This window comes from Copidosoma floridanum, unplaced genomic scaffold (genome assembly GCF_036245765.1).
Source record: "Copidosoma floridanum isolate Cflo_tuat_1 unplaced genomic scaffold, Cflo_Japanese_pri ptg000020l, whole genome shotgun sequence".
Taxonomy (NCBI): domain Eukaryota; kingdom Metazoa; phylum Arthropoda; class Insecta; order Hymenoptera; family Encyrtidae; genus Copidosoma; species Copidosoma floridanum.
The window spans coordinates 15,913,379-15,940,327 of NW_028321897.1; the positions used below are offsets into that span (position 1 = coordinate 15,913,379).

The 26,949-nt window shown below is 31.6% G+C and overlaps 1 protein-coding gene across 1 annotated transcript in view; it reads right to left on the minus strand.

The window, feature by feature from the left end:
- Nucleotides 1–26,949, minus strand: part of LOC106636872 (uncharacterized) — a 204,740-nt gene that overhangs the window by 77,490 nt on the left and 100,301 nt on the right. The window contains exon 4 of the mRNA XM_023392246.2: nucleotides 15,442–15,537. Coding sequence (XP_023248014.2) covers nucleotides 15,442–15,537 — 96 coding nt within the window. The remainder of the gene's footprint in view (nucleotides 1–15,441; nucleotides 15,538–26,949) is intronic.

Sequence of the window (26,949 nt, forward strand, 5' to 3'; positions counted from 1 at the left end):
TCCTCACACATGAGGTGACCACTCACGCAAACAACACATTTTTTATAGTGCACTTAAAAAAAGACGTAAATAGTGATGTTACTAATATGTAGAGAAAAAACTATTATACATATTGCTTACACTTGAAAGATGGCACTAAGAAAAAAAAAAAATTTTTTTTTGCAAAAACTTTACGTCACTTACGCTCAACACCATTTTTTTCTTCTCTACAATGTTTTTTATCAAGGTGGCTTTTAAAGAGAGGTGCAGGCAATATTATTTCATTTATAAGAAACTATCGCAGGTAAATAAGAGAAAAAAACTGTCACAAAAGACAGAGTTGAGATAATTTCTACAGCAATGCAACCAATAATCGTCTCAATGCAGGGTGATTAGCCACGAGATTATCCAGGCTATGGAAGAGCTAAGTAAGTGAATAGAATGAGTCATCTGTTATTTATGTATGTAGTGTAAAAGAAGTAAATAAAAAAAAAGATCTTATTATCAAGACAACAATTGAATTTTCATTCTCTTTTCTACTTGAATATTATTCATACATACAAAAAAAAAGAAAATACTCATTAATAAAATTAATTAGTAGTAGAAAACTATAAACTGTAGAATAATCATAGAAAAAAAAAAGTTAATATTTAAAATGTATTTATATGGAACTATGTAATGGCTGCAAATTTGACGTGCACATTCATCAGAAGCGCACAATCAAAAGCGCATAAACTTAACGATTAAAAGTGCACCAATCAAATGATAGTGATGATAGCACACCTATTTCGTATATTTACTGTAGTATTAATCCGTAACAATAGTAAACACCCTCAATGTTCTTGTCTTTACCACTTTTTGACTTCTTTCAAACAAATCAACAGCCTGCTATGTTCGAACGTGGTCGCATCTATTGTCATTTTGCCCTGGGGCTTTTCCCGAAACAATTTTGAACGATTTCAAAATTACTGCGCAGAAGATCTAATTAAAGTTGAACTGAATCGTAAGAGAATAATGTAGCTTGCTGACTATGTGTTGGAGAATAACATTGAATCATCGTCGTGTAAATTTTTTGCTACACTGTGGGTGCAGACGTTAAACAAAATACCAACAACGGCAAACGGACCCGAGAGTTTTGATACACATTTTAAACACAATTGCTATGCATCGAAGAATTCAATTCATCTGGTTATAAAAGTTTTTAAACAACACCAAGTCCAAACCTACTTAAAAATTTAAGGAGCTACAAGAAAAAAAAAGAAGTCAAAACTACAAATACCAAAGATTTTGTACAAAAACAGAAAAAAAATGTAATGAGTTGGACAAGTCGTCTGGATCAAGAATAAACTTTTTGAGAGCGATCACATATTACTGTTAACTGGTGACTGTAAGCTTTAAGCTTTAGACTATTGGTTCTAGTTAAAGAAATCATATTGTTTGAAAACAATATTTACAAAAGTGAGATTTTCAGAAGCAGAGACAAAGAGGTCTGTGTAAAGACAATTACAATTGGGGCATTGACAATGTGCAAAATAAATTTTCATATTATTATGTATTTTCTTGTTATGTATCTCTATTTTTACCTGTTACATTGCAATATACGGTTCTGAAGCTAGTCAGTCAACTGAAAGTTATTATTTACCTATGTGCGCTTATGATCACTCTGAATCTGCGATTATGATGCGCTGATGATGTGCTTGTAATGTGCGCTTTTGATCAGTCATATCTGACTGAATTAGGAGGTTGTAAAAAAAGCAAAAAATCATGTAGCTAACACACACACACATGTAAGCAATGTACATAGAATATACATAAGTATACAGCATGACGTAATAAAATGAATACGAAGTCGGTAAGAAATCAGAGAAGACCTTAAAGATGGCTAAACTAGACCGCTTCCCTGCTTGTACGATCCACTCTGAACACAACAGCAGCAACCAGCAACAGCTGCAGCAGCAGTAGCAGCAGCTATATATACATAAACACAGGTCCTGCTATTGTGGTACTGAGCGAAGTGGGGGAAGCATATCCGTTGTTTTAAATCTGTCACTTTTTGCCAGCTCACTTCCAGCCCCAGGATTCTTTGCTTCAAAAACTGCTTTTAGAACGAAGTTCTTTATGTCGCGTTACTCGGGGGGCTGAAATTTCAAAACCAAAAGACTTTTTTTTTTTGAAACGAAAGTGGTTTACTTGGAGTCTCTTCCTCTCAAGTTTCCTCCCTTACCCCGTCCCCCTCACCAACTGTTCTCTATACACTTTCCCTCTCCCCACTATATATGTATATCTGCCAACCGTGCCGTGTTACTCTTCTACACACCTTTACTCGCCATTCCCCCTCACACTCCTAAGCAAACAAATTTTAATTTTGTTTTCCCACAATAATTTTTATTTGACTTTGAATTTTTTTTCATTAACAATCCTAAAAAAAAAAAAAAAAAAAAAAAAACATTTTTCAATAAAGAGATTTGAACCCTCGACCGCCTGCATATGAGTCCAGTGCCTTACCCACTCTGCTACGAGCGCTGCTGACTATACAAACTCAGTTTCTTGTACTTGTCGTGTGGTTTGTAACTATAACATTCCATTTTAAAATGTTTTCACTGATAATACATTCAATTATGTATTTGTTTTGTAAATTATGTATTTGTTTTCTAAATAATACATCTGAAAAAAAAATTAAAATAAACATGTAGAATAGAGATGAAGAACGTATCAATGGTTTTCAAAGGCGCTTATATTAAATTCAACAAACAAATTATGTTACATTGTCACATGATTACATAAATAAAGTAATTCATGAAATAAGTTATAAATGAATTATGTAATATCACTACATAAATATATTTCAAGTTTCATATCATTTTAATGGTTTTTATGGGCACATATTTTTAATTTGATAATTAGATAATGGCACAATGTCATTATGTAATTATATAAAAGTAAAACAAAAATTGTATTAATGGGCTACAAAATCGCAAATAAATAAGTAAAAAAAATTTTTTTTTAAATTAATGAAATAAAATATAAAAATAAAATGAAATAAAATTACAAAAGACATGAATAAATACAATGGAATGAAAAAAAATGAAATAAAAAAGGGAATGAAAAAAAAAAAGATTATGTATAAAAATAAAAAAAGAAATAACGTAAATTAAATACAAAAAAAAAAAAAAAATGTAATAAAATGAAATATGGAAAAAAAAAAACAAGAAATAAAAAAAAAAAAACAAGAAACAAAGAAAAAAATGAAACAAGAAATAAAAAAAAAAAAAAAAACGAAAAGGAAAAAATTATAAAGGAAATTAAAACAACAAACCAGGGGGTATTAATGGGTCATAGGACCCACGGTAGGAACGAAGTTTTTCAAACATGAGATAAGTATGGACACAATTTCTCAGGTAACAAGGGGGTCACCAGACCTACAGGAAAAACGAAGCTGTGTAAACGTTAGTACTGCATTCATGTTTTTTACTAAAACAAAAACTTGAAAAACTAAAAAAAAAAATAAATAATGTAGTACTCACGATGGTTAAACTTCGTAAGTACTGTATTTATGCACAACGTTCTCACGAAGTTCAACCATCGTGAGTACTAAACTATTTTTTTTTTTTTTTTTATTCGTTTTTTAAGTTTTTGTTTTAAGAAACATGAATGCAGTACTAACGTTCACAGATCTACGTTCTTTCTGTGGGTCTGGCAACCCCCTTGTTACCTGAGAAATTGTGTCTATACCCATCTCATGTTTAAAGAACTTCGTTTTTACCGTGGGTCTCATGACTCATGAATACCCCCTGGCTTATTGTTTTAATATACTTCATAATTTTTTCCTTTTTTTTTTTCTTTGATTTCTTGTTGTATTTTTTCTTTCGTTTCCTGTTTTATTCATTTTCTTTTAATTTCTTGTTTTATTTTTCTTTTAGTAATTCTTGGAGACAATTTTCTTACCTATAAGGGAAAAGTGGTACAAATAAGAACGAATAAATTCTTTTAAGTACTATAATATATCTAGAAACCATTGAAATCGATAAGGTTGGGTTGAAAAGGCTTTCTTGTATGCTTATCCGCACCTATCTGGAGCTTACTAAGTTGAACCTGCAGCTGTAGCCACTGCTTATGTAATCTTACACACTTTTTTAAGGCCTTATGATATACAGAAAAAAAAAATATTAAGCTGTCAATTATAAGACAAAACTTAAGTAAAGTCATGTAAACCTTACTGGTCCACCATGACTATGGGTGAAAAGCCGTTAAAAAATTGTGCACGTTTTCAATTCTTATTTCTCTTTTTTTTCTTGAAAGCTAGTACATTTTGTAATATTAAAGTATGACTCTAACGGCAACGATTTGCAATGGTCTTTGTTTATTTATTAAAGCTTTAATAAATAAATAAAGACCATTGGACAGCATTGCCGTTGGAGTCATACTTTAATATTGCAATATCCTGCTGTCGTCAGATTCATAGTATTACAAATAGTACATTTTGTATTATCAAGGAAAAACATATACCTGCGCTTCTAAAACATGATGAAAAAAAGATTGTTTTGTGCACTGATTATTTTTAAAGCAAAAAATAGAAAGTGTAACACACAGGTAACTTGCAAGATTTTAGGGCTCTATAATTTTTTTCGTTACTACTTGCGTTAAGTTGTGTCTTTAATCTGCAAATATAGAATAATTATATAAAAAAGTAATATCATACTTAAAGATATTAGTATGATTATGATTAAATCTAAAGTTTTGTATTTCGTAGATGCAAAGAGTTTGTTATGAGAACCATTTCTTAACAATGGAAGAGCAACAAGCCGTGTTAAAGAGATCTAAAGGTAAGCAGCAGCAGTGACAGGATTGATAACTGCAAACTTAAAGAAATATAAAGAGACAATTACGTATAAACTATGAGACTTTATCTCTACCACTGATAAAATAGTACGTCTAAGAACAAAAAATACGTAGTTAACATTTTAAATGAGAAATCAGAATATAAATAAAGTTGTTCAAGAATAACTAGACAGAGGGCACTTCAAGTGCACACCAGCTGATTTTCTTATGCATGATCAGGGCTTGTAAAATGGTGGTAATTTTTTGCTGCCTCTCAGTTTAAGGTAAACGCAACATAAAAAAGACTCTCACCCTTACCTTTACAATCTTTAACCATCCAGGTAACTTGAGGATTCCTGGATACTTGCAAAAAAAACCTTGGCTGAGAGATATGAGTACAACCATGTTTTTGTCATGTGGTGAGACTGGCTACTAGCCAAGGAGACACCATGGCTTTGTATGATCTAAACTATCCTTAGTTTCTGCTAAATGCCAGACGAAAGCAGTGTTACCAGCTCTCGGGAATACTTCTTTCCTTTGAACTACCAAATTCTTTCTTTTTCAGAGCTTTTCATAAAAAAATTCCCATATTCTAATTTTTCTCTGTCATATTTACGTAAATTGTGAATAGTGTAATAAATTTATAAGAAGATCATACATACACGTTAAGGTATATGTACGATATTTCTATTTATGTGTAGTATATTTATTGCATCAAATGATTTCATTTTAAATATTTGTAAAGAATTCAGAAAAGTTGCTTCGTCATTAGAAATGTATTAAGAAACCAAATAATAACTAAAGTTTTGATGTTAAAGTAAGTAAGAAAATTCTAAAGGCTTTCAAGTTTTAGCGCACTTTCTGACCTGGGTGCACAAAAATCTGATGCCATCTCATGACCTCATGTGTTCAACTTGTAAGCTGACGTATCAGCCGAATAAAAATGTAAAAGTAACTTCTAAAGTTATTGTTCATTTAAATCTCTTTCTGCAACTTAGTGGTGATTTGGGAGCATTCTAGTGGTACTAAGCAAAAAAGTAAGTATTAGTCACTTCTTCAGTTAAAATGATGTATTTCGATTTATTTATTTAGATGATGGAACCAGAACCTGACAAGTGTGAGAAACTTACCCCAACTAAATTAACAAATCTCATGGTGAAAAAAAATAGAACGGAACAAAAAAGTCTACAAAAGAGAAAGGTTAGTTTAGCCCTTAAAAGCCAAAACAGCCATACATAAAATTATTTTCAGAAAAAATGCATCAAATAGATAGGTATAAGGTATAGCTCAAACGAGTTAAAGGCAATGAAATTAAAGCTCACTGCCCTGCATATGCTTCTACGTTTAAAGCTAAAATAAGTGAGCTTGAAAAGCATGCAAAAGGTGTCAAGTGTATTCAAAATGTGCAATTGATTAAAAATCAAAAGCCAATGAATTACGTTTTTGCTGCAGCTGATTCGGTTCAGCAGTTAAATCATGATGTAAAAAGTGCAAAAGTCAAACTTGCAGCTTTTTTCTGATCATGATGTAGCAGTAGTGGTTGTATATTACTTAGTTTCATTGGGTAGAACCATTTTTCATGACTTAATCACTGCTAGAAAAATGACAGTAGATAGAGCAAATTGCACATAAATAATGTTAAATGTGCTTGCAAAAACTAAAAAAGGATAAGTTTTTGAGGATTTAAAAGTCACAAAGTTTTGAATACTCACAGATGAGAGTTCTGACTTCACAAAAAAAAATCAAAGTATCTTCTTATAAGATATATTAGACTGAAGATAGGTATGACTATATAATGCAGTGCTGGTATACTGTTCATTTTCGTGTAAGTTATGAGCAGCGATTTACAAATATGTCTTATAGGTTTGCCTCGTAGATGTCTCCAGGATTTAATCAAATAACATTCAAAGGACTGCTCAGCAGAAGCTCTTTATCGTGAGTTCGAAAATTGCCTTGCCAAGCACGACGAACCCAGGAAGAACTGTATTGGTCTTGCTTGTGACCAAGCAAATGTTACGTTTGGAGCCAATAACTCGTTCTACTCGATGCTTAAAGCAGAATCTCCATGGTTGCTTCTTTTTACATGTATATGCTACTCCTCGCAAATTGCTGCATCTAATGTTTGTAAAAAACTGCCAGGGTTCATAAAAAGTATTATACAGAGTATTCTGACTTTTACTCAACGGTCTCACTGATTTGCAATTCTTGAGGAGTTCCAAGTTTTTTACTGCTAAGAGCAATGGTCTTGTTATAGAGAAAGTAACAAAAGAGTGGCGTAGGTTGCCATACGACGTTTTTCAAGACAGGATTGCTAAGCTCAGTGCTTTGGACCCCAATAAATTTTGGTACGAGCTGAGCACCTTAAAAGACCTTAGAGACACTCTAAAGTTGTGGAACTTAGTCGTTTTAGCACGTCTCATCTTTATCACACTTAGATGCCGTGGCAGAGGATATCTTTACCATTGTAGCTGATACAGAAACAACAAAAAAGAACCGTATGGGTTTCACTACTCTCAACTCCATTTGCGCTTTTCGATTTCCTATGTAGCAAGGAAAAATTTTTGCAATGAATATAAAATCCCGTCATAGAAAACACAGTTTTACAATGTATGAATAACAAGAGAACATTTATTTAGCTTTCGTTATGATACATATCATTGAAAATTAGGAATCTTTTATAATAATACATTTATTTGCTCAGTATATCCATGTTAAGAGTTATGACTTAAGTTGAATGCTGCGGTTGGGTAAGTGGTTTTTGTGGCTTCACGAGAATGGCGCAACTGGTTTTTGCTCTATGAAATGTGGCAATCACTGGTCATGGCCTATTAGTCGGCTCTCGAGTCTTGTCACTGCATTGGTGTTTTACTGTGGCTTATGACCATGCAGATTCGGCCATGGCAAGTGCGTCTTGGTACGTAATGTTTGCCAAAAAATCTTTAAAGAGCGGATTATTTCTTAGTTAGGGTGTCAATTGGAAGGGCGTTAAAGTGGATTATCAAAATACGGCATGCTATGTTCTGGAACTATGCACGCTGCCTGATCCACAGTGAAGTGAGATTACCAAAAAAGTGAAACAAATCTAGATTTTAGTGAATTTTTGCTACATAAAAGTTTTTACGTTGAAATTAATTCTGACATAATTTCCAGAAAGATAATGCAAACTATTAAAAAAAATTTATGAACTTACCTGGTCAAGTGCTAAATATTAATATTTTAATACAATTTTAATGGGTATTAACCGTATTGGTAAAAATTTAGAATTAAAAACAATTTCAGAGTCAGCGCTTTTTTTTTCGGGTAGCTGGTTCTGTAAATAATTTCTGAATCACACAATGATACTTATTTTATCGTTTATTTGCTATCCCTGAAAAATATTTGACGGTTGAATAATAGAATAATAAAATTTTAATCATTTTCATGGATTGTTAAGTCACTACTTTTAGATTTGAGGTCAAACTTACAAAGTGTTACCATTGTCTTCTACGTAATTAAAAATAACTACATTCTTTCTACTGTGCTGTGCCACCTCTTATAGGCATGTGTGTTAAAGGTTACGTTGGCTGCATCCATAGAAAAATGAATCTGGATAAAACGATGTAAATCTTAGAATGAAATATCTTTGTTGCAGGAATGGATCTTTAAGTCACAACTATGGGCTGAGAGAAAATCAGAGGGGACTAATTATAATATAGAGTCATCTTTCTCTGGCTTAACTGAAATGGGCGAGCCTGATTAAGTGGCCCAACTAACAAAAAACGAACACGATGCACTTGCAATGCTTGTCAAGACAATATTGCAGCCGACTGTGCTTGTTGTAAGGCATAGGAACATGACAAATATAACAAGCAACAACGTCAGCATAGCAGTGACTACATAAATCGCTCTTCATCACTTACATCTAAGACTTAAGAAAATGGCTTACTCATCATTGTACCTTACTTCAGAAAAGGTGAAGAAAATACATGAGTTTATGTGAGAAGAATGAATTTTGATTTTATAGAAGATACCTAAAAAAACGCTAATAAGCCAGAAGGGTCTGGGCCTTAGCCACAACCAGAGAGTCATTTTACTGATAACCAGGCTGTAAAAGAAAAAATAGATACAAATCCAAAAACGATAAAAAAACGGTTGAATAGATGAAATTTTCTGAGGTAAACAGTCATCGAAGATCACTAAGGAAAAGTTTTGAGGGACCAGCATTAAAGTAAAAGAAAAGTAAGAACTATGCCATGGTCCTGGCCTTTATAAAAAAGTTTAACATGGCTAAGCTCCAGGCAGATGTATAATTTATAAAGGGGATGGTAACCGGAAGTGTTGCTGTCAAAGTAAGGGACATCCCATCTTAACGACCTGATGTTACCTCCGAGACCCTTTAGGATACTGTGGTGAACGCAGGTAGCGTGATGACTCCTAATTTTTGTCTGACCTAGAAAGTAAGATATGTTGATCGTGCAATGACTAGCAGGACCTCAAAGTCTTATTAAAAAGCTGATTTGCCAAAGAGAGGATCTACAACAAGGTTCTACGGCTGTTGTACAGCACTATCAAAAAAGTATCATAACATCACTTTAGGCATCCGAGAAAGCAGTAATGCTTCTCAATAAAAAAAAGTTCATAAGAATTGGCTAGATTAACTGCACAATGCAGTCTTATTCCAAAGCTGAGTGCTGCCTTTGATGTCTTGACTTCAGCTATATTGAAAAGTAATAATAAATGAAAAATAAATGATCTGTTAGACTAGCTTCAAATGCCTCAGGTGTGAGCTTGCTCTTTCTATGTGAGCTGGTCTACATGTTAACAGGTTAAAGTCAGATGCACGGCCGTCCCAGTGCACAGCCACAAGTTTCACGCATCTGATACTTGACGCAGAGATGAATTCGTGTGGATTAGGGGTGACATGTTATCAACGAAAGTTGCTACAAATCTCTGAAGATTGCAATTAGCGTTTTTGTATATTGGCTTGCCAAACTTGAGGATACCATTAACAGGCAGTGAGAAAATAATAAGGCAGTCCTAGACAGTGACTTTGATTTCAAGGACATTGTATAAAGAGAGTTTAAAACTAACTCTAGAAAGAAGATAGCGCTGGAAATGATTGTAAGGCTAGATATAATTCTCATGAGCTATGGTAGTTAAGCAACATTGAAGCAGCCTGACAATCAGGGAACAATTATCGACCTTAAGCTATTGTTGTTACTGATGGCATAACGTGTGTCCAACTAGCAAGTTCTGCAGGATTATACAGGTAGTTATGATTTTTATGTTAGCTTTGAATTTAATTATTCCTTAGGCCATTGAAGATTTAAAGACTTACCCTTATAAACATAAGTAAACAGCACCTACTATCTGGTCCCATGCGCCACTCTAATCCTTGTGCATGCTACACAATCGCAAAAAAAAACCTTGAAAGGTTTATACAAAATTCACTAAGGAGGAAAAGACAACCCCCTACATAACAAGTACGCGCTCTGTAGAAGATGCTTCATGATCATGACTGTGACCAAGATTCTTATATCAATAAAGAGTGCATGGAAACACTCTCGTAGAACAAGGAGCGTCTGTTTACTGGTGACTCTTCACACTAAAAATGCCTTTAATTAAGCTAAATTGTGATATAGTAAGGACTTTAAGGTTCGCAAATGTGTTGTAGTATATTTAAAAGATATAGGACAGCTAATTTTAGGTTTCTGTACTTTAGTACAATAGGAAAGCAGTATTTAGAAAGGGGCAACTCCTGTTGAGTGTCTGACCTCTGGAGTCTGATGGACAATAAGCTTTTGCGTCTTGAAATACTTCCAGGGGTCAAGCTAACGGGCTTGACTTATGACATAGCATTGCACATGCCAGGCAGATTTCCAGAGGACACTGAGAACAGAATGCAGTGAGTGGTCACGATAGGGTCAAAGTTTCTTTCAGATAATAGTTTTAAGGAGGCACACAATGGATAAAAATGACCACAATCGCTAGACAGAAACAGTTTAGCAGGGATTCATACCTGAATATTTTGGGTGAGTAACGATCCCCGTTATGCTGTTTGCACTGAAGCAGTAAAAAAAACAATTCCTATGCTCCAGTGAAGAAAGTGATAGTGACAGACGGGACAAAACGGTCAGATCGTGGAAACAAGTATAGCTAGATTGGCGCACCAGCTGATGCCAAACTGGCCAATGTAAGTGAAAAGGGGACACAGATATGTTAATTTCTATCTTATTTAGCTATTCTCAAGCTATGGCCAGTTGAATGCTTATCTACATTGCATGATCATGATGAAACTCCTTATCTGCGCTCAGTGCCTTGTGTTGGATGTTACTGTCAAATCATTTTTTAAGTAGACTATTTAGGAGTACAAGATTTAAGCGGTAAGAGAAGTTTATTACTGAACTACGCTTTGCAAAGTATATCCACTTATCAGGTAAAAAAATATCGACTATTGAGTTGCGTTTGTATCGAATACAAAGGTAAGCTTGCCATCTTTGCAAGTTTCTAGGGACCCTAAGTCCTTTTTAGGACTTGGGAAAATCGGCACCTCTAGCAACTTGTGCCAAGTTTGCTTGATAATGCTGCGAGATACAACGATGTTCATTGTAGCTCTACCCTAAATTTCTGCTAACATGGTTCTCGGGTAGAGCTAAAGTAACGTTAAACAGATAGGAATTTAGGGAGTAATGGCAGTCTAATGAAAAAAATTAATGGCATCTTACTCTACCGCTATTTCAGCAATATACGTAAACACGTCTTTTTTTTCTCTACAAAAAAAAAAGAAACATAACCTATTGTATCAACAACGAGTATAAGATCACTTAAAATATTATAATATATTTTGACATTTTTTAGGATGTACTGTTACAATATAAAAATGTTATTCTTTAGTCCTTATTTAAGTCTATTAAGTACTTGGCTCTAATATTGACACAACAATGGATTTTATCTAAGCGTTTAATAACTCTTGTATTGCTAATAGTACCTGAATGAATAAAAGTATAACTTTTTCGTATTCTTATTAAATTAACGAAGACCAATTTTCTAAAACCATAAATAAGGATTAGAAGAAATTTAAATTCTTAAGACTTGGATTTACGCAGTTAATTAACATTTTGCACAAAAATTGAACAAGCTTAGTCTTTTCATTTATCAAAAAATATAAAACAATGTGAATGAGTCACTTTTTCTTTATAATGCTATTTGTAGTGTTAATAAAATATATAGTCAAATGCTCATATATACATACTACAGGATTAAATTTGTTTGAGAAGGCTGCATCACACTAGTTAAATGCATTTATGGTGTAAATATATAACTGTAAAAGAGTGAAAGAGTAGCGATGCATAACACAAGTTAAAGTCTACGTGCACATGAGGACAGTATATAGGATAATCAATATAGTACGCGTATGATCAAGACCTTCGTGTGAGTCACTTCCATTATTCTTTTTATGTTCTTTTCTCTACGTAACTTTTCGTGCTCTGGCTATTATCCTAAAAATCACAGGTAAGGTACAAGAGGTGACACGTTTCATAAGCAGCTTATCTTGTATGTTAGCGTAGTGTGAAGATAAAGAGAAAAAACAGCTGCCCAAGCCATTTTTTGTTGCCTGCACAGAGCATGTCTGTGGGTAAATATCATAGAAGCGCAGAATCAAAGGGTAACTTGAGCAGTTGGCACCTTTATTCGTTGTTTTTTTTTTTTTTTCTTTTTTCTATCTAATTTGCTTGTAGATTTAACTTCAGGAGCTACGTAGTGATGATTGCAGAGCCGAGATCAAGAGAAGTTAACGTATGAATTTTTTCAGTGCGAGGCAATGAGGATGGCCCAGGATTTTATTTTTTTAGTGTTGCCAAGGCTAAATTTATACTGTTACGACGTATTTTAATGCTTTTTTTTTTAATATTTCGTTAAAAATTTTAAGATAAACGTGCTACTGGTCCATCAAATTTTATAAACTAATGTGGTTGTTTAGGACTGAAGTTGAACAAATACTATTTGAGTAAGACTTAAGTAAAAGCATAGAGATCATGAATACTGTAGAATTCTGGTATCTCTTGTGGTGTTTTTTGTAGCTTTAAATACTTTTTTAGTTTATCTTAGAATAATTTAGTGAATTCTGTACTATTATTTTATTTAGCATAAATGTACAAATTTTTTCAGAATTAATCTTCTGTTTTTTATTTCAGATTAATCTTCTTTCGTTAGAAGGCAAACATATCTTTTTTTTTTTAGGACGAAGTTCTTTATGTCGCGTTACTCGGGGGGCTGGAATTTTAAAACCGACAGATTTTTTTTTTTTGGAAACGAAAGTGGTTTCACCCAAAGTCTCTTCCTTTCAAGTTTCCCCCCTTACCCCGTTCCCCTCACCTACTGTTCTCCATACACTTCCCCTCTCCCCACTATATATATATCTGCCAACCGTGCCGCGTTACTCTTCTGCACACCTTTACCCACCATTCCCTTTTCACACTCCCAAGCAATTAATTTTCAAACTGATAACAATTTTATTTTCCCACAATAACTTTTATGTCACTTTGAATTTTTTTCTTTTACAATTCTAAAAAAAAAAAAAAAAAAAAAAAAAAAAAACACTTTTCAATAAAGAGATTTGAACCCTCGACCCGTTGCATGTGAGTCCAGTACCTTCTCCACTCTGCTACGAGCACTGCCGACTATAGACACTTGGTTTCTTGTACTTATGGTGTGGTTCATAACTATAACATTCCATTTTTAAATGTATTCACTGATAATACATTTAATTATGTATTCGTTTTATAAATTGTGTATTTTTTTTCTTAATAATACATCTTAAAAAAAAAAAAAAAAAAAAAAAAAAAAATTTTAATTAGCATTAATATGGTTATGTAGATTAAACATAATAAAGCGCGTTATTACGCATTAAATATTTGTATTTTATGCATTTCATGCATAAAAGTACAGTAATGCTACTAATTACTGTTATAGGTATGATTATTTTATAAACAAATAAATTATTTGAATAAAGAAAATACAAAAGAATGAAAAAAAAAAATGAAATTAAATATGAAAAAAAAGAAATAATTTATGAAAAAAAAAAGGGAATGAAAAAAAAAGATTAAATATAAAAATGAGAAATAAATTAGATAAAGGAAATACAAAAAAATGAAAAAAAATGTAATTAAATGAAATATGAAAAAAAATAAAACAAGAAATAAAGGAAAAAATAAAAAAAAATATAATAAAATAGCACATGAAAAAAAAAAACAAGAAATATAAAAAAATAAAACAAGAAATAAAGAAAAAAAAATTAAAAAAAAAAAAAAAACCAAACCAGGGGGGATAAATGGGTCATGGGACCCACGGTAAGAACGAAGTTCTTTAAACATGAGATAGGTATGGACACAATTTCTTAGGTAACAAGGGGATCGCCAGACCCACAGAAAGAACGAAGCTCTGTCAACGTTAGTACTGCATTCATGTTGTTTACTAAAACAAAAACTTTAAAAACGAATAAAAAAAATAAAAAAAAATATTTTACTACTCACGATGGTTGAACTTCATGAGTACTGTATTTATGCACGACGTTCTCACGAAGTTCAACCATCGTGAGTAGTAAAATATTTTTTTTTTATTTTTTTTATTCGTTTTTCAAGTTTTTGTTTTAGTAAACAACATGAATGCAGTACTAACGTTGACAGAGCTTCGTTCTTCTTGTGGGTCTGGCGACCCCCTTGTTAACTAAGAAATTGTGTCCATACTCATCTCATGTTTAAAGAACTTCGTTGTTACCGTGGGTCCCATGACCCATTTATCCCCCCTGGTTTGGTTTTTTTTTTTATTTTTAAAATAACTTGGAGTCCATCTTGCAACGATAGTAACAAAAGAGTTTTTAGTGTTTTACAATTCTTAAATCACAGATGCCTTTTATGTTCCTACTACTTTCATTTCACGCTTAATCTGAAATTAAATTAAATTATAAGTAGATAAAATTTATTTGTTTTATAGCATGTAAGCTTAAAAAATTAAAGATAACTAAAACGTTCTTTGTTTAGGTTAGTGCATTAAAAGCCATGCATTAAAGCTTCCTAAAAATACTAAATTTGTGTTGTCTTTTTTGTACAATTGTGTACATGTATGTGTTTTCACGTGTTTTTAAGACATGTTCTAAAATGGAGGTCCAACGATTATATGGTTAGCGTAATAGTCATTGGATAAAAAAATTTAAATATACCTAGCATTAGGTCTTGTCCAACAAATATTAAGATCTCTGTCATTTTCATAAGCACGTGTGCTAAAGATCTTTAAAGCATATTCCTAGATGTTGAAGGTGAACAGTAGACCTTTTTTTATTATGATTGGTCCTATAGGGACTTTAGCTTACGAACGATACTACCTTATCAAACATTCCTTTTTTCTTTGTCAATAAATTTAAATTTAACTGCCCAAAATAATAATGTACAAATACTAATAATAAAAATACGCTACTATCTTTTTTTATACCAGACTTATTTCTTAACAGGTTTGTCTTATCACATTTATGTATCTGACTGTACGTTAAGTAGGCACGCAATGAGAATTACCATTCATATTTAGTCTTGTGAATAATAATTTTAATATATGTTAAATTGTTTTATAGACAAACATCCTAAGACTATAGTTATAAATTTTAATTCTCACCTTGGAATAAAGCTCTAAATATGTCCACTGATTGCTTAAGCCCCATCTGTGTGATAATGCGCAATGCTAATAGACTGAGAACACTAACACCGGATCCTGAAATCGAAAAAAAGTTGTTTATTTTATTAGTCTTTTAAAGCAATAATCGAAAAAAAAGTTTTTTTAACTTTTTCATACTAAAATTAGAAATTACATTCAACAATTCATTTATCAAAAGATTCTTATAAAATGAAAAATGTACTTTTAACATGAATGGGAAGCCATAAAAAAAAGAGAAATAGTATGGGGAGATAAATACTTATCTATTATTTTTCTAGGATACTTTCTTTAAAAAATTAGGTTCTATTTGAGAACAATGAAAAAAAAAAAAAAAAATGCGTAGATAATGCAACAAGGTATATTGTTCTAAAAATACCACCATTTAACTAACTTTGCTGTGCTTAACTTTACAATCCATTGACTTTCCCAGTTAGTAAGATCTTGAAAATAAAGAAGTAGATGATAATACATTTTAAGCGCTTATACTTGAATCCTTTCTATGTCATAAGTTATTATATAATAATTATATCACTTTCTAAGAATGTTACGGCTGTTGTTTTTTGTAATTTTTAATAACAGTTAGCAAAGTCATGTTTAAGGAGTCACCCTACTTTGCTGCTTTTTATACGTTTCTCATTAGAAATATCAATATCATTTGCAAGAAACACTTTAATGCCTAAGTTATTTTCGTACACTCATTATAATTATTAAACAATGTAATTAAGCAATGTTATTAGGACGTTGATGCAGCGTACACATGTAACACTATCAATTTTGCAAAAGCTACTTATTAGTGGATCCACAGTTGTAAAACAGAAACTTAAGATTGTAACAATAGAATAGCAAATGAATTACATAATCAGCCATAAAGTTTTCATAATTTACAACAATATATTAGTGTTAATTATAGTAAGAACAAGAAAGCACATGCAAAGTTAAAACAAATGGACCTTTAACTTTTTGTTATTAAATCTAGATTTCGAGGCTTAAAAGGAAAAATCAACGATTATAAGTAAAAATACTTTACATTAAAATTACTTTTCAAAAAGTAAAATTACTTCTTGAAACTAATACACCTTCTATTCAAAATGTTGATCGTCCTTCTAAATTTAAAATATTAGAAAATGATTTATTTGATCTAGTCATCCAATGCTTGAAGAAAAACACATAATTTCTCATTTTAGCTTAAGTTACAAGTCAAACTTCATTTACCACGAGCTAATCTGCCACTTAGCAGAATTATAGAAAAAGTAATAAAAACGGACAGAAACTCTTTACTTAGTGTCTTCAGTAAATAATGGCCCTATTTCCTGGTTCAAACAAAATTTAAAGTTGAAAATTTTGCTGGTATTTGATGAAGGCATCTGCATAATGCAGACGAAAATCATACAATTATTTTTATAATCAACCGTAGCTTAAGACTGTGCTATTCTGTTGTATAAGTCATTAAAAAAAATAGTGCATAGTACTAGTGAGACATTAACAAGACGTAAGAAAATAAGATAGCATGTGTGTCTTCTGATTATATGCTCTGAAAATAAGTTGCCTTAAAACACTATTTAGTAGTTACTTATATGCATTTCTAGACTTCTATGGTTGGAAAAGCTACATGACTGTTTTCTCTTAGTGGAAATAACATGAAAAATTAATTTCCTTACACTTTATAGCGAATTCTCTGATATATGTTGTATGTGAAAGACGTTTAAATTTTATCTTCTGGATGTAAATATCTTTAGAAAATTCTTATCTTATATAAGCCATGTCTATTTACCAAGGGCAAAAGACAATCGCCAGTACCTACTCTCTCTGCAAAAAAATGAGCTTTTTTTGGCAATCTGTTCAAGAATCAGCTGCATGATCATCAGCTCTAAAATACTTTAAAGGCTGTTTGAATTTTAGCAAAGGGGTAACATTTGTACCAAGATATTTACTATTTACATTTCTGAGACTCATTTAAGATATGATTACCATGCCATGTAACTATTAATAATTTCTGTCTACTCCAATAAAAACTATTTTACAGCATTGTCTCTATTTTATCTTTGAAAAACTTTCGCATTAAATAATTAGGTAACATGTTAAATCATTACAACGTTCTTTGATATATGGAATGAAAATGTCAGAAATAATTTGTCAGTTACAATACACAACCCCTTAAAATTTTAAAATGGGCTGATGAAAACAATCACCAGAATATAATAAACGTAAAAGAATTCTTTACATGTGCTCTTGTGGTAACTAGGCATTTCTTTACTAAAAGTTGTAGCTCAGTTGTTAATTGACTGAACATAAGTAAGAAAAAAATTGACACGATGAAGCTTACACAATATTAAGCGTACTGCCAGCACAAAATATGTTCATGAACGTATGAGCTGTTCAAATAAGAATACAATGATACATTTTTGCTTTCTATGCTGGAAACAAAACTTAGCATCAACTGCTAGTATTTTAAGGTATAGCACAAATTTTACATAATCATTCCTGAGAAGTTTAAACTCAAACGTAATGATATGAGGTCTTATATCCTTACTTAATTAGACTGAATAAATATTTTTCACTAATAAACATATGGAACCTTAGCAGTCATAATAGATATTAACTGAACAGTCACACTTTTGACTGAGGAGTCACGAAAGAACTACCTTAACTACTGTAAAACAGCTATTCTCGGACCCCGTCTCTCAAACTGTTTCGTTTTACGGTCACCATTTAAAAAAATTAATTTCTTAGCTTCAGCTCAGGCTTTCTTTGTATTTTTTTGCTCTAAATGATTTTCAAAATAACTTTCTTATTATTGTATTTTTTTAATATAGATAATTTTGCTTGTTTTAGCATAAATTAAGTTCGTATTTATGAAAATATCAATACTTTTACATGAGACTGTAATAGGAACTTCTGAAAAATTAACCTGAAAAGTGTGTTATTTATAATAAGCTTACAATTTTCCTTGCTTTTACCTTATGTTATGTTGAAATACAGTCATTTTTAATAAATTTTAATAAAATCAGAAGAAATGAAGCTCTGTTATCGATATATATATATAGTTACGGAAAGCAACCAAAGCGGATTTCGAGGTGGGATTCTCAACCTTGACCAGGCTTCTGTTGCTTGGACACTCTCAGGAACATTCCCTGCAATGTGTAAACTAGGGTCCTGTCCGTCGAGAACCACCAGGGCCAAGTTCGCGGATACAGATGTCATCGGTTCTCACAAAGGCTTTTAAACGACACAAGGAAGTGCAGGACATACTTAAAATGAACACTTTCGAGTAATATTTCTTTGGTAAAGGAAATATGTTAAGTGTAAAAAAATTATTACAATGATTATTTAAGGGTGTATGCATGTGTGTATATACACGCCTATCGAGCACGAATGCTCAACGAGCTTGCAGCGCAAAATTGCAAACCAGGTAGACCTACGTGGGCTATTCGAGAGCCACTGCCCTTTAGAACAAACTGCCTACTGGCAGGTACTCGCAGGCGCTAATACGGCTTCGCTGTATGGACGATCCCCTAGTATGGTGAGGCATTGTCGAAGAGCACCGGCTCGAGTTAGCAGGTGTCCCTGTTGATGGAGATCTAGAGCTGCTGCTCATCACTCTTAGTCTCGCTGACCATTTTCTGGCTTACGAAACAGGGTCACACCACCAGCTCTGCACCAGGACGTCGTGTGAATTGCAAAAGCCAAGGATTGAGGAAAAAAAAAAACAAGAAAAAATAAAAAAACTCCAAAAAAAACGCTGCTTGCGTACCCACACAAAACAATACTTCTTGCGTAAACACTAAATCTCTCTTTACGCACTACAAAAGTCCAAGCTAATCTGCGTCTCTCTCGGCCTTTCTTTACTTTCCCTTCCTTTCTCTTTCACCTTTCCAACCTAGTCCCTTTCACTCTTCTTCCCCTTTCCACTACCTTCCTACCTGCCCTAGTCTACTAGTGATGGTTTGACGGTCTCACACCATCACAATAAATAAATATATATATATATATATTTCAATATTATATAGGTAACTTAAAGGGGCATTCCACACAAACCCACCACCGCTCCCAACTGTCCCCCATTTTCCCCTCACCACCCCCCACAAAATAAGGTAAAAATCCGTTATTTTCTTGCTTATTTTGACACATCGTAGTTTTTCTCAAAATCCCCCACTGACCCCTACAGCCCCCCACCGACCCCCATGCATCTTTTTATGGCCCTTCCACCGCCCCCCCACTGACCCACCACAAAATATTATATGTAAAGCATAGAAGTATAGTATAAGTCTTCATTCAAGCTAGGGGGTTCAATATGGCTTCATGGTACAATAACAATGTATGTTTTAATATTTAATCAAATAGTTACAGATTAGTGCGCAATACAATAATCAGCTTAACTTTAATACAATCAATTGTATTTTAATTTATTAAATCCCTTGGTTTCTTTGCAAGCATAAAGTTTTTGGTTGGCTGACTTTTTTGTTAGCATTTGGTAACGTTGTATTTTGTGAAAACTGTCAATGTGCTAAAGTCTATTACCACATTCCTACCAAATCACATGAAAATATTGTATAGTACTTTTTCTAAAAACACCCACATCCCCCCACCTACCCCCTACGGCCCTCCCACCGACCCCCACGCATATTTTTTGACCCCCACCACCTGCCAAAACTACTTTTAGGGAACCTGACCGTGATCATTCCATCTTTCCCTATCTTTAGACAAAACTGTTTTATTGCCATAATTTATTTTATTGTCAAAAAGAAATTTAAAGTCATATAATTAATTCACAGGGGGCTGTTGCGCAAAACATCATTATTTATACAACTAAGTACGTTTACAAACCAATCTACATAGAGTTAACAATATTTTGAAACCAAATAATATATACACATATACTGGTGTGCATGATTATTATATCATTATCACTTGAATTGTGTATTAAAGGACTATATAAGACAATATCTTTCTACGTACATAAGCTTAAGTTAAATTTAGAGTATCATTAATATAAACAGAGAAAGTTTCACATCACTACATGAGTCATCTTATAAAGCCTGATTAAACCACGAAGACTTACGTCCATTTCTGTTCTGTTTTAAATAAATGCTAAAATTGGTACAATAGATAAACACGATATACATTCATGATATGTATTATTAATTAATAAATTTTACCTATACATAAAAAAAAAAAATTAAATCATGTTGTGAACATAAAATACATTATTATATTTAAAAATTTCTTTCCAAACTATATTTTCAATCTCTTAACTGTTTTCTCTATCGACTTAAATAAACATCTCATTCTTATGTTTGAATCTTGATATTGCCACGTATAATTGACCATGAGAAAATAAAGGTTTTTTTCAAATATTATCCCACATTATTAAAACTTTAATCTTGAGACTTATTTATAGTCATAGCAAATGCTACAACTAATGGGAATTGTTTTCTATATAAAATAAAAGGTAATGATAAAGTATTTCCAGTATTTAATGTAATTCTTTAATTAAAAACTTTAATACCAATTTTTTTTCCCGTTACCATTTCACCTTCTACGTTATACTTCAGTAATTTTGTAATTTGCAATCGTGTACCGTTACATAATCCGTCTGATATACTCAAATTTCCAATTAACATTACTATTGTACTTATTTTTAATTTAAGTTTATGAGGTGGTAAGCCTTCACGAATGTTGTTTAACATTTCTACTGAAAAATTTATATAAATATTATCATCTGATTTATTATACTCTTATATGTTGCAGTATCGATGCTGAAATAAGTTTTAGTTTCTCCATGTTATTTACTTAAAATCTTATTGTTTGAAAAAAAAAGTATATTGTCAAAACAGTTGCTATAATTACCAAATATTTTGGTACAGACATCATCTGTTATCCAGGATTTCGGAATGTTAAATGTTTCTATGTCCCCTTCTCTAATTCTTAACAATAATTTTAAAAATACGTTATTACTAGAACGGATATTATCTTGTAATCTTAAAATTTTAAAGAAGTTCCATAAAAATAATGATTTAATAGTTTCTTCTATTATTATAGTTCTGTTACCGTTTTTGATAACTAAAAGGATTTGTCGAAAATCTCCTCCTAATACTATTAATTTATTACCAAAGCAAAGTTTTGTATTACACAAGTCTCTCAACGTTTTATCAACGATTTCTAGAGTTTTTTTCGGAATTATATTAGCCTCATCCCATATTATTAAATCAACTTCCCTTAAATTTTTTTTTTTCAGTTTTAAATTTCTGAAAATACACTTTCAATATTATCTAAGTCTAGAGGTAAACAAAAAGTTCTATGACTGGTCATACCTTTTGGTAGTAATACAGATGCTATTCCTGTCCAAGCCATTGACAAAATATTTTTACCTTTAGAAATAAAGTAATAAATGAGTATCTTATATAAGTAGGTTTTTCTGGATCCACCAGGACCATCTATATAATGTACTTTTTTATGTTGTTTACAAATATTTTTAAAATGTTGTCTTTGATCTTCATTTAAATTTGTGTACATTATATCAAACACTTTTTTACTGAAAGATATTTCCTTAATATTGCAATTATTTATATAGTTGCTAATAGTTGATGTCAGTAAACTAAAAGACTCTTACTTTTTAAAAGACGATTACTTTACTGTGTAACTGAAAAAGTTGAAAATTAATGAGAATAAATGTTATATATATATCTGATTTGTTAGTATATATCAGTGCCCTTTGGTGAATTTGGAAATTCAAAGTGATCAGTGATCCGTTGGGGGCGAATGTAATTTATTGTCAGTCGACAGCATGACAGGTGACGAGTAAGTCAACCAAACTTACGAATTCTCGCGTACCTGCGCCTGATGAGGCTGACGCATATTGTCAGCAAAACGTTGCGCATCAATAAATCAATGCAAGAAAATTTAAATAAACTTTACTTGTATTTATTTATTTTCTCACATTTCGCCCCCAACGGATCACTGATCACTTTGAATTTCCTACTGTTAATACTAATACTACTACAATTACAACTACTACTATCCTGCTTTTATCATTGATTTTTTTTTTTTAATTACTTAAGAATCACTTTTAGAATTACTTAAGAATTGGAAAACCCCTCTAATAGCATGGTTTGAACTGAATAAAATTGATGAAAGTGCAAAATTGATAAAATACGTAAATATTCTTGAATATTATACATTTAACAATGAAACAAAACAATAAAATAAACCGAAACGTGTTAAAAAACATATTACAATCTTCAGATTAAGTGTAGTTTCTCCAAAAGATTAGGAAAAATTTTATTTAAAATTGATATTCAATGAAGTAGCAGAAAAAACTTCTTTTATAGATAGAAGAACTATTAATGATATTACTTACAGTACGTATAAAAAAACAGATATTTTTATGGGATTATTAAAATACAATTTTCAAAACGATATAATTTTTAAAGGAGCATGTAACGTTATGCTGCCTTTTCAACTGCGAAAATTTTTCGCATGGTTTATTATGTCTAAAAATTTTTTTGGTAATACTGTTTAGAACAAATTCAAAGAATTTTTCATGGAAGATTGTAAAGATGATCAAAATAAAGCTTTTTTACATTGAAACAAAATTTTTAATTCTGAAAATATGTCTTGTAAAGATTTTAGTTTAGCAGAACCAACAGAAACGATAAAAAAAAAATTGATACTGACAATGATGAAAGAATATTATGTAAATATAAATACCATAAAATATTTTTACAACTCAGTCATGATCAAATTCTTCAAGAATTTTTCAAGAAATAATACAATTAAAAAAAAAAATTTTTCTCATCGATGGTCCTGGTGAATCTAAAGAAATTTTTTCATACAAAACATTAATTTATTATTTTATATCAATTAAAAAAAAAATTCTTACAATGGCTCGGAAAGGCATTGCTCCTCTTCTGCTCCCAAACGGGATGACCACTCACAGAACTTTCAGACTTCCTTTAGACTTAAGCACAATAGAAAGGGCATTTATCCAGTTTGAGCCAGATAAACGAAAATTACGTAATGTAGAAGTCAATATTTGGGGTGAAGCTTCTATGATACCAAAATAAGCGTAACAAATCGTCGATCGTGGAAGGCAAAATTAAAACGTTTATAATTCCTCAGACATGGAAAACAAATAATGTATGTTTCAAAATTTATAGTAATGATGATGATTCTTTTATAAGTAAAGCTATATTAGCATCGTACAAGAATCACTCATTTTTTGAACAAAAATATTTCTTATGATATGGTAGGAACTTTAGTAACGTACTATAGTATTGATAAAGCAACTAACAAAGGAGTAAATAAATCAGACAATAACATTTATATTAATTACCCTCCAGAATATTTAAATAGTATTAAAGAAGGTCTTCCTTCACATGAATTTAATTTGAAAATTAACGCTTTTGTTATGTTGATACGAAACTTAAACATATCTAAAGAACTTTACAATGGTACAAGATTACGAATTACAAAATTATTTAAATACAACATCGAAGCTTAAATAATCACAGGTGAAAAAAAAGGAAATAAAGTCTTTATTCCAGAAATAACACTTCAAACGAAGCTTAAATAATCACAGGTGAAAAAAAAGGTAATAAAGTCTTTATTTCAGGAATAACACTACAAACCAACAATTCTTCTTCGCTACCATTTATATTGTACAGAAAACAATTTCCATTTACCTTAGCTTCAAGATCAAAGTTTTGATGCTTTAGAATTATACCTTAGAAGACCGTTATTTTCTCATGGGCAATTATCCCAAAAAAAATTTTTATCCAAATTAAATCAGACAACAAATTTGAAATAAAAAATTTTGTTTGGAATGAAATTTTATAGTAACAAAAAAACTATCCTATAGTTTATTACTATTTTTAAACTTTCTTGCAAATTTTTTCTTCCATCAAAAAAAAAAATTTTAGTACCGTCTAGTACCCAGATTAATGTCATCATAAGCAATCCGTTTTTTGTAAAATGTTTTCAGATATGCTATCATGGATGCAAAATTTTATCACTGTGGCAAATGTAAGTCGAAATTCCCAAATCAAGAGTGTCTATCATCGCACGAAAAATTTCATAAAAAAAAAATTTTTGTATGTTATCTGTGTAGCATTATAATATTAGACAAGAAAAACTATTTGCGTTACACAAAGGAATGCCAAAACATTGAAAAAAATTGTAAGTGTATCAAATGCGAAAAAAGTTTCAAGAGAAACTATATCACTTACAAAGACATTTGAAAAGTCATGAAAAAAACGTTCAAAAAAATATTTGTCAAAATTGTGGAAAAGGTTATGTAAGAGCAGAGCACCTCAAAAGACATTTTAAAGTATGTCATCAAAATAAACATCGTAAGTAAGATAATTGTGACAAAATTTTTTGTTATGGTGAAATAAAATTATATGTGAAAATTAAACTACTTGTTACAGTTAATATACAAGGCTTTACGAATATATTCACGTTATATATGGGGAAGCTGGGGGAGAGCTGGGTGGGAGTGGGGAGGGGAGCTGGGGGGCGGGGAGGAGCTAGCAAAAAGTAGGATTACTCGAAAAATGCAAGAAAATGAAAGAATAACTAACTTGTTTGGTGGGCAGCTGAGGGGGAGCGGAAGGGAAGGTGGGAGGGAGTGGGGGGAGCAAAACCTTGCTCTAACTCTTACGACTATCTATTATAGGAAGATATATAGACACTGACATATGCATACACACACATGGGAATGTACATATACATGGATAAAATATGACTAACACAAATAAAAACAAAATGCTATAATCTTATTTTTAAGAAACATTTTTAATAATTATTAGGAAGAAAAAGTAAGAAACTTATGTTTTAACATGTCGCCCCGAGCGAAGACTTTGTCCTTATTGGCTCTGGACAAAAACGATACCCTTTTGACATCCCGGGCGAAGACTATGCCCTTTTTTGTAGTTCAGACGAGAACTATGCCATTTTTTGATCCCCGACGAAGACTATGCCTGTTTTTTTCGAGCCGGGCCGAAGACTATGCTCTTTTTTCAGGCTCGGACAAAGACTATGCCCTTTTTTCTAGTCTTGACGAGAACTATGCCTTTTTATGATCCCCGACGAAGACTAAGCCATTTTTTCTGCGTCTGGGCTAAGAATATATCTTTTTCTCGCATTTAGACGATATCTCAATTAAAAACACCCCAATATTATTTTCTAACCCCTGTACTAGCTATTAGTACGCTGGAAGAAGCTCACAAATACGATGCTTCTAAAAACGGTTTAACATTTTCAGATTTCTCGATACTTGTGTAGATAAGTATATTGATATTAGTTTTATCTTTACATCGAGATTTACATGTACGTGAATCCACAGACGCCTTTGTAAAAAAACAGCATGTAATTATTATTCTTAGCAGGTCTAACGGCTTAAGTATTTTGAGTTTTGGTTAGTGTTTGAAAAAAGGGGTTTTCGAGCATTTTTTTTAAAGATTCCGTAAGTTGTATACAACAATGAATGTAATCAATTTAAACTTGCTAATTTATTTATGTGTTAAAAAGTGCTTTGTAATTAAAATGTGCATGTGTAAAAAACATAAATTAATAAAAAAAGTTTACTTTTTTCTCAATTTTCTTACGAATATTATATTTTATCACATCACAAATTTTACAAATTTTGTTAATTTTTTAACTTCGAGTTACCATAATTATATGAGTTACTTATTATAATCAATAAAAATGTAGAAGAAATAATAAATTTGGAAATAAAACATAAAAGAGTCTTTCATATTAACTAATTGCAAATTACCATACTTATAAAAACATTTCGGAGTTTGTATTTTTATTCCATAATGGTGAAGGCTTCGTTCGGGCTCTAAAGCAGGACATAGTCTTCACCCGGGGCGTTAATATATTGACCACAGTGAGACTTTTTCTAATGTTTCTAAAGTTTATTTCTAAAAGTATCTTTGAAAGTTCTACAATAATCTTATAACAAATCTTTAATCTCGCTTTATTTTTTTTTCTGCTTAAAAATTTGACTATTTTATTACTTTCACACTCGTTTGAACACAAAAACAGTTAAAGAAAGTAAAAACTTCATTGTTAACAAAAGCTAACGTTTTTATAAGCATAAGAAGGTTTTTTTTATATTAACAAATGAGTTTTTGCAGAAGCCCCGCAGCTGCTTTTTTTTTAAAACACTGTTGTTTGTTCTCTATTTAAATAAAGTAATTCTGAATGATGCAATATGCTTGGATTTGGCTTGTGTAAATTTATTTACTTAATGTTTGACCCGTATAATATGCTCCATCAGTAATATTTTTGATGGCAGCAATTTATTAACAATGACATTTTGGAAGCTGCATTTTTTATGTCGCAAATTATTTATTAACTGTACATTGTAATTATATGAAGTGCTTTAAATTTTTTAGTTACAAAAATCAATATTGCTTCAAACTCTTGTTTTGGCATTCAATTCAACGAAAAAGTTGTGCATGTTGT